Source organism: Ovis canadensis, chromosome 22 (genome assembly GCF_042477335.2).
Source record: "Ovis canadensis isolate MfBH-ARS-UI-01 breed Bighorn chromosome 22, ARS-UI_OviCan_v2, whole genome shotgun sequence".
In the NCBI taxonomy this organism is placed as follows: domain Eukaryota; kingdom Metazoa; phylum Chordata; class Mammalia; order Artiodactyla; family Bovidae; genus Ovis; species Ovis canadensis.
The window spans coordinates 36,442,022-36,456,122 of NC_091266.1; the positions used below are offsets into that span (position 1 = coordinate 36,442,022).

General features: G+C 41.6%; 1 protein-coding gene across 1 annotated transcript in view; it reads right to left on the reverse strand.

Moving 5' to 3' along the window:
- Positions 1-12,559, reverse strand: part of CPN1 (carboxypeptidase N subunit 1) — a 28,655-nt gene extending 16,096 nt beyond the window's left edge. Inside the window, exons 1-3 of the mRNA XM_069567979.1 lie at positions 12,066-12,559; positions 7,441-7,640; positions 545-700 (exon numbers count right to left, since the gene is read on the reverse strand). Coding sequence (XP_069424080.1) covers positions 545-700; positions 7,441-7,640; positions 12,066-12,285 — 576 coding nt within the window. The 5' untranslated portion in view covers positions 12,286-12,559. The remainder of the gene's footprint in view (positions 1-544; positions 701-7,440; positions 7,641-12,065) is intronic.
- Positions 12,560-14,101: the final 1,542 nt, after the last annotated feature.

Consider the following 14,101-nt stretch of genomic DNA (forward strand, 5'->3'; position numbering starts at 1 on the left):
TTTCTATTGCTAATTGTTCATAAGCACACAGTTCATCACGTGCAACAGAGATTTCTCTCTAGAATCCTACAGTTTTCTGTTGACAGGGTAGTGCCATAGAAAGAATGTTGGATAAGGAGTCAGGAGACCTAGGTTTTAGTCTTGAATCTATCAGTTGCTATCTGTGTGAGTTTAAGTTATTTTTTTCTATAAGTGATATCTATAAAATGGGGATGGATAACTGCTTGATGCATTTACCACAGTTTTATGATGATACGCTAGCTGAGAAAGAGTCCTTTAGGATTGTAAAGTGCTGTGCAACAGTATGATACCAGTTTTACCTTCTTCACCACTAACATCAAACATCTTGTGCTCAGTGAAGGGCTCTATGCTCAGGGAGGCAAGAAACACAAAGAGGCATACGATATGGTCAGTACTGCTCTGGATAGATTAGCACAGAATTGGGTTGTTCCTTTATTCTTGTTTGTTTAGTTGATGTGAAGATCGAGAGAAGAAATCCCAGATGCTGATTTACCTGCTTCTGCATGCAAATTTCATCACGTACCTGACTTTTCCAGTTGTCTGGAAGGGGCAAGTGGTGGTTAGGGCCTCCATTCTTCTCATTGTAGTAGATGTAGGTATTGAGATCGGGGAAGTTGCGGTTCAGGTCCACTCCATTTGCATTGTTCCTGCCAACCAGATACCCAGAAATGTCGCGTTCCTAGTAGGAAAAGGAAGAAATGAAAGATGAAGGTTTAGGTTTCACACTGAATGCTCTATTGGAAGAACACTGTATAGTTGTTTTTTTTTTTTAACCCATTAGTTCAATCTATGAAATAATGTAACCTTTTTCTCTTTAACTTATCCAAAGTCCCAGTGGCATGATTCAAGTTTCCTTGTTGACCATGTGCTGGATGTAGAGATCCCAGGAGAAGCTCGAACAAAAGAAGGGTGTTTCAGGATAATGGGAACCCATATTTTTTAAAAAAATGTTTATGTCTATTTAATCAGAATGATAAAGGTATATGTGAAAAGAAAATATACTTTCTTTAGTTGCATATGTATTTTTTCAGATTATTTTCCTTTATAGCTTATTATAAGATATTGACCATAACTACCTGTTCTATTCAGTAAATCCTCATTGCTTATCTATTTTATGTATTCTGTTTGTATCTGTTAATCCCATGCTCTTAATTTATCCCTCCACCCTCCCTTTCCCCTTTGGTAACTATAAGTTTGTTTTCTCTGAGTCTGTTTCTATTTTGTATACAGATTCACTTGTATTATTTTTTAGATTCCACATATATAATAATATAATAAGTGATATAACTTATCACTTGTAATATTTGCCTTTCTCTGGCCACCTCATGAGAAGAGTTGACTCATTGGAAAAGACTTTGATGCTGGGAGGGATTGGGGGCAGGAGGAGAAGGGGACGACAGAGGATGAGATGGCTGGATGGCATCACTGACTTGATGGACGTGAATCTGAGTGAACTCCAGGAGCTGGTGATGGACAGGGAGGCCTGGCGTGCTGCGATTCATGGGGTCGCAAAGAGTCGGACACAACTGAGCGACTAAACTGAACTGAACTGAACTTACTTCAGATGGTGACTGCAGCCATGAAATTAAAAGACGCTTACTTCTTGGAAGAAAAGTTATGACCAACCTAGATAGCATATTCAAAAGCAGAGATATTACTTTGCCAACTAAGGTCCATCTAGTCAAGGCTATGGTTTTTCCTGTGGTCATGTATGGATGTGAGAGTTGGACTGTGAAGAAAGCTGAGCGCTGAAGAATTGATGCTTTTGAACTGCGGTGTTGGAGAAGACTCTTGAGAGTCCCTTGGACTGCAAGGAGATCCAACCAGTCCATTCTAAAGGAGACCAGCCCTGGGATTTCTTTGGAAGGAATGATGCTAAAGCTGAAACTCCAGTACTTTGGCCACCTCATGCGAGGAGTTGACTCATTGGAAAAGACTCTGATGCTGGGAGGGATTGGGGGCAGGAGGAGAAGGGAACGACAGAGGATGAGATGGCTGGACGGCATCACTGACTTGATGGACATGAGTCTGAGTGAACTCTGGGTGTTGGTGATGGACAGGGAGGCCTGGCGTGCTGCAATTCATGGGGTCACAAAGAGTCAGACACTACTGAGAGACTGAACTGAACTGAACTTGCTTCACTTAATATGGTAATTTCTAGGCCAATCCATGTTGTTACAAATGACAGTACTTCATTCTTTTTATGGCTGAGTAGTATTCCATTGGATATTTATACCACATCTTCTTAAACTAATTATCTGTTGACAGGCACTTTGGCTGTTTCTATGTCTTAGCTATTGTAAACACTGCTGCTATGAAAACTGGGGTGCATGTATTTTTCCAAATTAGAGCTTTCATCTTTTCCAGATATATGCCCAGGAGTGAGATTGCTGGATCATAAAGTAGCTGTGTTTTTAGTTGTTTTTTTTTTAAATTTATTATTATTTTTTAAATTTTACAATACTGTATTGGTTTTGCCATACACTGAGAACCTCTATACTGTTTTCCATAGTGGCTGCACCAATTTACATTCTCATCAATCGTGTAGGAGGGTGGGAACTCCTATTTTTTATTTCTGCATTTATTTTTTGGCTGTGCTAGGTCTTCGTTGCTGTGAGGGCTTTTCTCTAGTTGCAAAGGCCAGGGGCTACCCTTTGTTGCAGTGTGCTGGCTTCTCATTGCAGTGGCTTCTCTTGTTGTGGAGCACGGGCTCCAGGGCACACAGGTTTCAGTAGTGGCAGCACGTAGGCTCAGTAGTTGCAGCTCCCAGGCTCTAGAGCACAGGCTCAACAGTTGAGGCACACAGGCTCAGTTGGTCTGCGGCATGTGGGATCTTCCCGGACCAGGGATCAAATCCATTTCTTCCCGGACCTGTATCTCCTGCACTGGCAGGCAGATTCTTTACCAATGAGCCACCAGGGAAGCGTCTCTTATTTTTAAAAAGTTTCATGAGATATAGCTTATATGCCACAACATTCACCCATTTTAAGTGTATAACTTGATGAATTTTAGTATGCTTATGGAATTGTGCAACCATTACCACAATTTTGGAATATTTCTATCACCCTGAAAAGAAACCTCATGCCCATTTACAATGACTATTTGGTTTTACTCCAGTTGTAGGTAATCACTTTCAATATTTATGGATTTGCCTTTGCCAGACATTTCAATAAGTGGGATCATATATTATATGATTGGGTTTTTTCTCTGGGAAAAATGTTTTTGAGGTTCTTCCACTCCATAGCAAGTATCAGCACTTCATTCCCTTTTATTTCTGAATAATTACATTATATGGATTTATCACGTTTTGTTTACCCATTCACCAGTTAATAGACTATATTTGTTTCCTGGGTCTGCTGTAACAAATGACCACAAACTAGGTGGGTTATAAAAGGAGAAATGTATTCTTTCACAGTTCTAGAGGTTAGATGTCTGAAATCAAGATGTTAGTAGCGTTATGCTCTCTAAAGCCTGTAGAGGAAGATACTTCTTCGTCTCTTCCAGCTTCTGGTGGTTGCTGGCAGTCCTTGGCATTCCTTGGTTTGTAAATACTTCAGTCCAGTTTCCACATCCATCTTCAATATGGCCTTCTCCCTCCTATATCTGTGTCTCTGAGTGCAAATTGCTTTCTTCGTATAAGGACACCAGTTATATTTGACTTAGGTCCCCTAATCCAGTATGATTCCACTTTAGCTTGATGACATATGCAAAGACCCTATCTCCAAATAAGGTCATGCTCATAGGTGCCAGGTAGACATGAATTGGTGTGTGCGGGGGATACTATTAAACCCAGTACATGGGCATTTGGTTTGTTTCCACTTTTTGGCTATTGTGGATAATGCTTCCATGAACATTTATGTACAGGTCTGAGCATGGACATATGTTTTCATTTCTAATACCTAGAGTAGAATTTCTGGATCATAAAGTAAATTCTTATTTAACTTTTTCAGAAATTGCTAAACTGTTTTCCAAAGTGGAAACTATCCTCCCCCTTTATTTATTTATTTTACTTAGGAACGTTGATTATCTTTCTTCTGAGCAATATCAGCTTCCTGACCCTTTAATCTCTCTGCTCACACTTCACATTTCAGCATTTATTTGGTCACATATTCATTCTTTCAGTCATCCATTTAATCAATCCACATCTATTTATCTCTATTAAAGCCCTCTGCAACACTCTAGGGAAAGAAACAATGTGACATTATACTAGCTTTCCAGGAATTCATGGTATATATGGAGAAATAGATATTAATATAAGCAATAAAATATTTAAAGTGGTAGAACAGAGATAAGCTCACAGGCTCTTGCAAAACTGAAATTCTATTTGATGTTCTGTTTGGCATTGGAGAAGGGGAATAGTGTCCACTGGAGCCCTTTGGGACTGAGAAGGGAGAGCCTAAATTGGTGGCCATTCCTGGAAATAGGGTAAATGAATGAACACTAGAAGGCTGAAAACTCACAGATGTACTACTACTCTTGATTCCTCTAAGAACTCTTTATTGTTCTCAGATTTATCTATTCTTCATGGCATCATGCTCATATTTTACTCTTAGGTCTCACTGAAAACATTTTTTTGACATTCTCTTAAGTTTTCTACAGCAATTCTGTTCCAGTGGAAAATATTTATATGATTTTTCTATGTGGAGTTTGATTTTTCACTTCTATGAGATCTATGAAATACTGATTGTTATTATGCTTCCAGATGTTTCCATTGCTTTCTCATTCATATCAACGTAACTCATAACTGTTCATGTTAATAGTTATGCTAACTTACCTATCAGTTGACTTACTACTCACACACGTCATTAGTTAGGCTGACAGTCAAGACCTCCCTTAACAGAAAGTTCCCACTCACAGGGTTCGCTTATTAGCTTCCTATTACTACTATACAAAATTACCACAACCCTAGGGCTTAAACTTGCACAAACTTATGATCTTATAGTTTTGGAGGTCAGCAGAATGAAACGGGTCTCACAAGACCAAAAATCAAGATATTAGCAGGGTTATGTTCTTTCTGAAGTCTCTAATCCCTTAGAACATCTTCAAATCTCTATTTGACTGTGATCTCCTGCCTCTCTCGTCCACATTTAAAGAACCTGCACAGTTGGTTACACTGCCGCTGCTGCTGCTGCTGCTAAGTCGCTTCAGTCGTATCCAACCCTGTGTGACCCCATAGATGGAAGCCCACCAGGCTCCTCCGTCCCTGGGATTCTCCAGGCAAGAACACCGGAGTGGATTGCCATTTCCTTCTCCAAAGCAGGAAAGTGAATAGTGAAAGTGAAATTGCTCAGTTGTGCCCAACTCGTAGCGACCCCATGGACCGCAGCCCACCAGGCTCCTCCATCCATGGGATTTTTCAGGCAAGAGTACTGGAGTGGATTGCCACTGCCTTCTCAGTTGGTTACACTGGGCCCATCCAAATAATCTAGGATATTTTAAGGTCAGATGATTAACAACCTTTATTCCCTTTGCCATGTAATATAACACATTCACAGGTTCCAAGGATTAGGACTTGAACATCTTTGAGAGGTAAAGCCACATTATTCTACATTCCCTATAGGTGGCTTTAAATTTAGGTGGCCAGGCAGGTCTCCTCTGTGTAGCAACGCAGATAGGTTGGCAGGTAGCTCTGGGAGTTGGAGAACATGATGGATTCTCTTTTGGGTTCAGGTTCAAGATCTGCTCCCTTTGAACAAGTACACAGTAGATGAGCAGAGGTGACTAGCTCCTCAGAGATAGATAGCTCCAGGATCTAGTGGGCTGGCAGGGGCTTTACCAACTCCCCCACCCCAGCCCCAGCCCATCACACAAAAGATGTGGGCAGGTCTGATGTGCTTTTCCTTGTCTTCCTACTGTTGTACAAGAAAGGGCTACTAGGAAGAAAGCAGCCAGGCTGGGTTCTCCCCGACGCCACCCTCGAATTGTCCTGGTTTTTTGGAAACTTAAGTCTTCAGGCACAGTAGTGTCCACCTCTCTGATGTCCAGAGGGGAGATGACATTTTTTTTGTTACGCTTTGTTGTTCTGATTTTTTCATTTGTTGAGTCATGTCAGCAGGAGGTTGTAAGATTACAAGGGTGAAATTTGGGTTTGGTTCAATATTTGGCTGCGTTCCCCTCCCTGCTGCTATTCACCCTTTGGCCCTGTCCTCAAGTAGGTTAAACCAGGATGGGTCATTAAAGAAGAGATGCCAAGTGGTTCCACTTGTACAGGACAGAGCAGTCAGATTCATGCAGTCAGAGAGTAGAAGGTGGCTCTCAGGGCCTGGGAGGAGGGGGAAATGGAAAATCACTAATGAAGGGTCATAATTTTTTTTGTTGAATGGATAGATAAGTTCTGGAGATCAGGTATACAACATTTTACCTATAATCAGCAATACTGTATTATACACTTAAGACTTTGTTAAGGGGGTAGATTTCACCTTGAACAGTCCTTGTCAGAATAAAACAAAATTTGTAAGAAAGTAAAGTGGTGAAGTCTAGTCTTAAAAACATTTCAAGACTACCCCCAAACAAACATATTTTTAAATGAAAAAAAAAAAAACTCTTTAATTTATACCTCCCACCAAAAACCCCCAAACAAAATAGGTTTAAATATAACTCTTAAAGGAACATATTCTAATTCAGTAGATTTGGGGGTGGGGGCAGGACCTGGGAATCATATTTTGAATATCTTTATCCTCAATTCTGATGCACAGCCACAAAAGAATCACTGATTTAAAGTTAGGCACAATGATAGTTTGAATTTATGTTAGGAAATAAAGTAAAGCCCGTAAACATTTGTTTTCATCTGTCCCCTGGCCAATGTGACCCCAAAATAAAGAATTCAAAGGCTCAGTACTATACTAATAGAGGAAAACGCCATACAGAAATGTAAATAAATGCAAAGAATTTATTATTTATTATCATTATTTATTATATAAATTATATATTTATAATTTATTATTTTTATTATTTATTAAAATGTGAAGAACTAACCTGCCACACCCACAATTGTGGAGAACATTTTCTTCTCTCCCTTCAAATACAAATTGAGATGTAGTGTGGGAGGGAGAAGAATACTTAGTATTTGAAGCCTAAAGTTCCGGGAAGGAGGGCTGTTTTGCAATATCCTTTCGTACCTTTTTAGTATTTTCCAGTTGACAAAGTGTTGTCACTGATATTGCTTCACTGATCCTCGTAATGAAACAGAGCTCAGCTGGAAAGGCAGAGAGGGAATCCAGGCTCAGAGACAAGCCGCATTCATTGCCTAGGGTGCTACAGGGCTGAACCTGTCTTCAAACTTCATTCTATTTCTCCAGCTTTTTCTCTGTCATACCATGGCATTTACAGTGGGCAGAGACGATACCTGCTCCCCCAGCTTTTCTTTACACCCTCAAGACGGCTCTGCTCTGTGCAGGGCCTCCCCCTGGAGGTCGGTACCTGGGCAGCAGCGGCCACCTCGTAGCCGTCAGGGTTCATGGACGGCATGATGTGGATGCGCGTGTCCTCCACCAGCCGGACGATGCGCTGGTTCCTGTTGCGGAACTCCTCACACAGGAACTCCGACAGCTGCAGCAGCAGCTCACGGCCGAGCACCTCGTTGCCGTGCATATTCCCCACGTACTTGACTTCCGGTTCCACTGCAAGTGAGAGAAATACACGCAGGAAGAAGATGGGGAAAGCTAGTAAGTGCTGCTGATTCCTATCAGTGCCAAGGGACACTTTCCTTCTTTTTCAGTAATGAATAAAAGAAAACCTCTTGCTTCTGTTAGGTCTTTTCCAACAACCCCTGAGCCCTCTCACTGAATAAACTATAACTACAAATGCTACAACAATTCATGCCAGCGATAATAATGTCTACTATTTGTTAAAACTCGACTGTGCACTAGGCATTTATGTTATTGCTAATCTTCACAGAAAATCTGTAAAGTCGGCATTATTAGCTTCAGGATGAAGGTATGGCATATGGAAGAGGTTAAGTAACTTGTCTGAGGTCACCTGGCTGATTAACAATAGAGGTCAAAGCCCAGAGGTAGCTTAATGCTTCTCAGAGACAAACTTTTTCAGGATAAGGATGGTGCTTTTCCACGATCTGCTAGCCTAGACTCCTCTAAGTTATAGCATAACAGTTCCTAATTGTACCAGTTAAAAATATAATTTTCCTGGTACTCAGGAAACTAAAATCTCCCCTTCACATCTGAGAATGCTGTGTCTTGAGGCACAGAATAGGAAGGAGTCTATGTTTGTCTCATTCCTTAGTCTTTTATTTGGCTATGTTAACTGTGCCACTGAAGTAAGAATTGAGGTCATTAAAACAGCCTCTGCTGCTGCTGTTGCTGCTAAGTCGCCTCAGTCGTGTTCCAACTCTGTGCCACGCCATAGACGGCAGCCCGCCAGGCTCCCCCGTCCCTGGGATTCTCCAGGCAAGGACACTGGAGTGGGTTGCCATTTCCTTCTCCAATGCATGAAAGTGAAAAGTGAAAGTGAGGTCGCTCAGTAAGTGTCCAACTCTTCGTGACCCCATGGACTGCAGTCCACCAGGCTCCTCCGTCCATGGGATTTTCCAGGCAATAGTACTGGAGTGGGGTGCCATTGCCTTCTCCAAAAGAGCCTCTAGAATCACTTAAAGAAAATCATTCTTGCCCCACTTTTAAAAGGAAGGAAGGAGAAAAGCTCTAGCCAAGTGACTTCCCTTCCACCTAATGCTTTCCTGCCTCCATGCCTCTTCTGATTCTGTGCCTCTTCATCTCCACCTTCCACGTCCTCCTCACCGTCCTTCTAGGCTCAAATGCTCCTTATTCCATGAAACCAACTTCGATTCTCCTTGCTGGGAGTGAATTCACTATTAAACTTCTCTATTATTATACTTACCACTTTCTACTCTGAACTTCTACTTTAATTTTGCACACGTCCTATTTTCTTTACTGGACCTGGCCCTTGCAATATATGCCATTTTAAATTTTCTTTAGGACACAATCCATTGCTATTTATCTTAGCAAAGCTACAGCAGTCTTTCCCAAAAGAATGTCTATAACTCCTAAGGATTGTGTAGTGGATTTTCTATCAAGTGCATTCTTTAATCTTAGTGTATTTCTTTGCTCTTATCATGTCTTCCCTACTTTTCTTGGTGTTAGAAAGTGAAAGGTGCTCAGTCATGTCCGACTCTTTGCGACCCCATGGACTATACAATCCATGGAATTCTCTAGGCTAGAATACTGGAATGGGTAGCCTTCTCTTCTCCAGGGGATCTTCCCAACCCAGGGATCGAACCCAGTCTCCTGCATTGCAGGTGGATTCTTTACCAGCTGAAACACAAGGGAGGCCCTTCTTGGTGTTATCGCTTATTTTAGGAAAGGATGGTGATAGCAGATGGCAGGTAGTATTTTTCAACATCCTTGTTCATTAAAATAAAATTTGGAAAATCTATTTTAGTCCCCTCCAATCTTATTTATTTAAAAAATATTATATATATATATATGTGTGTGTGTATATATGTATATATAATACATATATATTTTTATCTTCTGTGAAATCCAAAAGTTTGGGAACCACTGCCCTGTAGAACCTAGCATAGTGCTCTGCTCTGAATAGGTGCTCAATATAAAATTTTTTTGTCTCTACTTTCCATATATCCAGAATGCAGCCATTTCTTCTAACAGCCCCTGCCATCGTTTTGATACAAGCCCTGACACCTGCATACCTGAATTATTACAATAAATATCCTGCTTGAACTCCCTGTATCAGCCTAGCCATGCAACTCTATTCTCCTGAGTCAGTGGTTGGCAACATTTCCCTGTAAAGGACCGACAGGAAATCCTCTGGGCTTCCAGGGCTATAGTGTCTGCATTGCAGCTACTCAATGCTTCTAGTAAAAGCGGACATAGACAATACAGAAACAAATGGGTATGACTGCATTTCAGTGAAATTTTATTTACCAAAACAGGTAGCTGGCCCTCAGGACTCTAGTTTGCCGACCCTTGTTCTGAGTGATCTTTCAAAAATTTTAGTCAGGTCATCTCTCTCCTCTGCTTAAAACTCTCCAAAGGCTTCTCACTTCACTCAGAGCGAAAGGCAAAATTTTTGAACAGGCCTGTAAGGCCTCACGTGATCTCCTCCTGCCCCCTGAGCCCTGACAACTCTGCACTGACTTGCTTTCCCATGGTTCTCTCTGCTGGGGCCACAGGGGCCTCCTTGCTCTTCCTCACACATGCCAAGCACACTCCTGCTCCTGCCTCTGTGCAGCAGTTTCATCCCCGATATCAGTATAGCACCTCCATCATGTGCTCAAAAATTACCTCAAAGGAAAAGCTTTTCCTAAAAAGCAGCACCCCTGCCCTACTCAGTCCACAATGCTCCATGACTCTCCATCTCTCCTTCCTGGTTTCTTTTTCTCAACAGCACTTATTTCAGCTGATATATTTATTTAGTTATCTATTTATTGCCAGTCTTATCCCACTAGAATTCAGACCCTGGGTGCAGAGTCTTCGTTTTATTCTCTGTGCTATATTCAGAGTCTACCAAAATGCTTGCGCTGAGTAGGTAATCAGTAATATTTGTGGATAAATTAAGGAATGGATGAAAGGCATGAATGGATGGACAGCTAACAGGGCATCAGAGAAAAGAGGGATCAGTGAGATAGAATAGTATAAAAAGCTTCAGGAAAGGCCTTGAATGCTAGAAATAGGGGGGCTTAAGAAAGGGGCACAGAATGAAGGGCTAAGCCTACAATGCCCATTAGCATCCACAAGCTTCCGAAATAAACATGCAACCTGAGTAAAAGGGTGCCTGCTATGCGAGTGCGTCTTCAAAGCAAAGCCCTGGTCATCAGCTAATCACGAAGCCTTCCTTGAGCCAGGCTCCCCACCCCACACACGCCTCCCCCCACTGACCACATAATATTCTGAAGCTGTCATGGATTGTAAGATTGCCACCCAATGGGTGTTGAGTGCCACCCACGGGTGTAAGATTGCCATTGAAGGTTTTTAAGCAAGGGAGTGAGGTGATTATGTCAATAATTTGGCCATCTGGCATCTGTGTCTTAAATGCAGGGTTTAGAGAGTGGTGGCTGTTAGGAGTTAGGAGAACAGCTGGGAGCCCAGTGCAATCACTTAGGCAAGTTGTGATGTAATATGGGCTAAGCTGAGGGGTGTGGAAGTAGAGAGGAAAAGAGACTTGAGGTTAACAGTTTGAAAGAGGAAATGGTGTATTTGCATGTCACAATAGCTGGTAGGTAAAGCAGCAAAAGCACTGAGAAATTAGAGACAACTTAAATGCCTATCAATAAATGAACTCTTAAGTATAGCCATACAACCATGGAATATTATGCAGGTGATAATGATAATGCAGATCTACATTTCCAGACATGTATGCTATTCATCAAAGACTAGGAAATGAGAAAAGCAGATATAGTACGATTCCATCTTCATTTTAAAAATGCAAAGAAGAAACTGCAAGGAGATACAACAATATGTTAACAATGGTCATCTCTGAGTGGTGAGATTATGGATAAGGGTTTTTCCTTATCTAATTTCTATTTTAATCCAAACATGGATTGCTTTTATAATAGTAACAAATAATAAATAATGCAATAAATAAAATGAATAATCCAGACCTCAGATTTTCTCCAGGATCCCAGACTCTGATTACACTGTCATTCCACAAAGAGCTATCCCTAAACTCTTCTAAGTTTCCTGGCAGAACCAGAAGACCTAATTGTTTCTGCAGAGGCATTGGATAGGGAAAGGCAGGACAGAAACAGCAAGCAAGGAAGAAGGGAGGGAAGGGGAGTGCAGGAGGGATGGGAAGGGAGCAGGGAAGAAGACTCACTCTTTTACCATTAAGGTCTTGAACAAACAGAACCCAAACAGGAGCAGCAGACAGGAGCTTGAATTGGGGTTGCAGCTCTCCAGAGGCTGGGCCAGCTTGAGGGCTAAGTAAGGAAATACTTAGCACAGGCTGGGGAAGTGGTGATACTTCACAGGTATCCCAGAAACCACCCCAGTTACTGGATTTGGAAGGCAAGGGTCCTGCCCCCCCATACTTTAAGACACACGCTCAGGGCTTACAGGGTTCGTGGATTCCGGGGTAGTCGCTGAATTCCAGCACGTAGAGGTGTCTCCCTTTCACACTGCGCCCAATGCTGTAAACCCGAGTGATGTGGGGACATTCGTTGTGCACCTTGTACAGCATCCGCACGAGGTCATCGTAGTGGTGGTGGCGAAAGGTCACTGGGGCAACCAACTTGAAGAGAAGGAGGTGGAGGAAGACTGAGACCAGGTCTGACATCTTGCTGGGCTTTTTCAGAGACTAAAATAGGCCCTGCTTCTCCCAGTAACCAGTCAAAATCCAAGGGCCAATAACCAGCTCTTCTTGTTTCCCGCTAGTAAACACCAGTGTGACAGCACCTGGGAAGAAAGTTCAGAATTGTCTGGCCAAAGCCAGAAATGATTTTTGTAGCTCTGGAATAGGCACTCATCTCCCCTCCCCCCATTTCTCTGCCTCTCCTAATCCATGAAAACCTTTTGAAAGGTTTTTGCCATTCCCCAGATTGGGTAGTTTCACTGATTCTAGTTTACTGATTAACTGGATTGTAAACAGGCTTCAATAAATAGCTGCTTATAACCCTTTGATTCCCAGAGAATTTTGAGAAGCTTGGCCTGTCCTTCTTCCCTATATCACAATATAGGGAAGGGTAGTAAAATAGAACGCTTATCCTTTTGATTCATTCTACATCCTGTCTTTCTGAAGCACAGCTGTGTCTTGTCCCTTTTTCCTTCAAAAATCTTTCAACAAATACCAATGAGAAAATGAAAAAGTGAGCCACGTTTTGGGAGAAAACAGTTGCCAATCATGTATCTGACAACACATCCAGAATAAATCAAGAATTCTTACAACCCAGTAACAAAACTAACCCAGTTTAAAAAGTGGGCAAAAGATCTGAATAGACATTTTACTAAAGTAGATATATGAATGACTAATGAGCACATTAAAGATGTCCAACATTATTGGTCATCAAGGAAATGCAACTTAAAATCACAATGAGATATCACATTATACCCACATCTAGTGGCTATAATCAAAAAGACATAATAACAAGTGTTGTTGAGAACAAGGAGAAGCTAGAACCCTCATACATTGCCAATGGGAACATAAATGGTGCAGCCACTTCGGAAAACAGTTTGCAGTTTCTTAAAGGTTTAAATATATACTTACTATTCCAACCTAGATAGCATATTCAAAAGCAGAGACATTACTTTGCAAACAAAGGTCCATCTAGTCAAGGCTACGGTTTTTCCAGTGGTCATGTATGGATGTGAGAGTTGGACTGTGAAGAAAGCTGAGCGCCAAAGAATTGATGCTTTTGAACTGTGGTGTTGGAGAAGACTCTTGAAAGTCCCTTGGACTGCAAGGAGATCCAACCAGTCCATTCTGAAGGAGATCAGTCCTGGATGTTCTTTGGAAGGACTGATGCTAAAGCTGAAACTCCAATACTTTGGCCACCTCATGCGAAGAGTTGATTCATTGGAAAAGACTTTGATGCTGGGAGGGATTGGGGGCAGGAGGAGAAGGGGACAACAGAGGATGAGATGGTTGGATGGCATCACCGACTCGATGGACGTGAGTTTGAGTGAACTCCGGGAGTTGGTGATGGACAGGGAGGCCTGGCGTGCTGCGATTCATGGGGTCACAAAGAGTCAGACACGACTGAGCAACTGACCTGAACTGACCTGATACAACCCAGCAATTCTCCTCCTAGATTATCTACTCAAAAGAAATAAAAACATATATCTACACAAAAACTAGTATGTGAATGTTCAAAGGAGTATTATTCATGATAGAAAAGTAGAAACAATCCAAATGTCCATTAACTAATGAATGAACAAACAAAATATGGCATATCCATACAACGGAATATCATTTGACAGTGAAAAGGAATGAAGTACTGATACATTGTACAAGATGGATGAACCTTAAAAATATTATGTTTGGTGAAAGAAGACACAAAAGATCACATATTATATGATTCAATTCATATGAGATGTTTAGAAAAGACATAGAGAGACTGAAAGCAAACTAGAAGTTGGCTAGGGCTAGGAGTGAA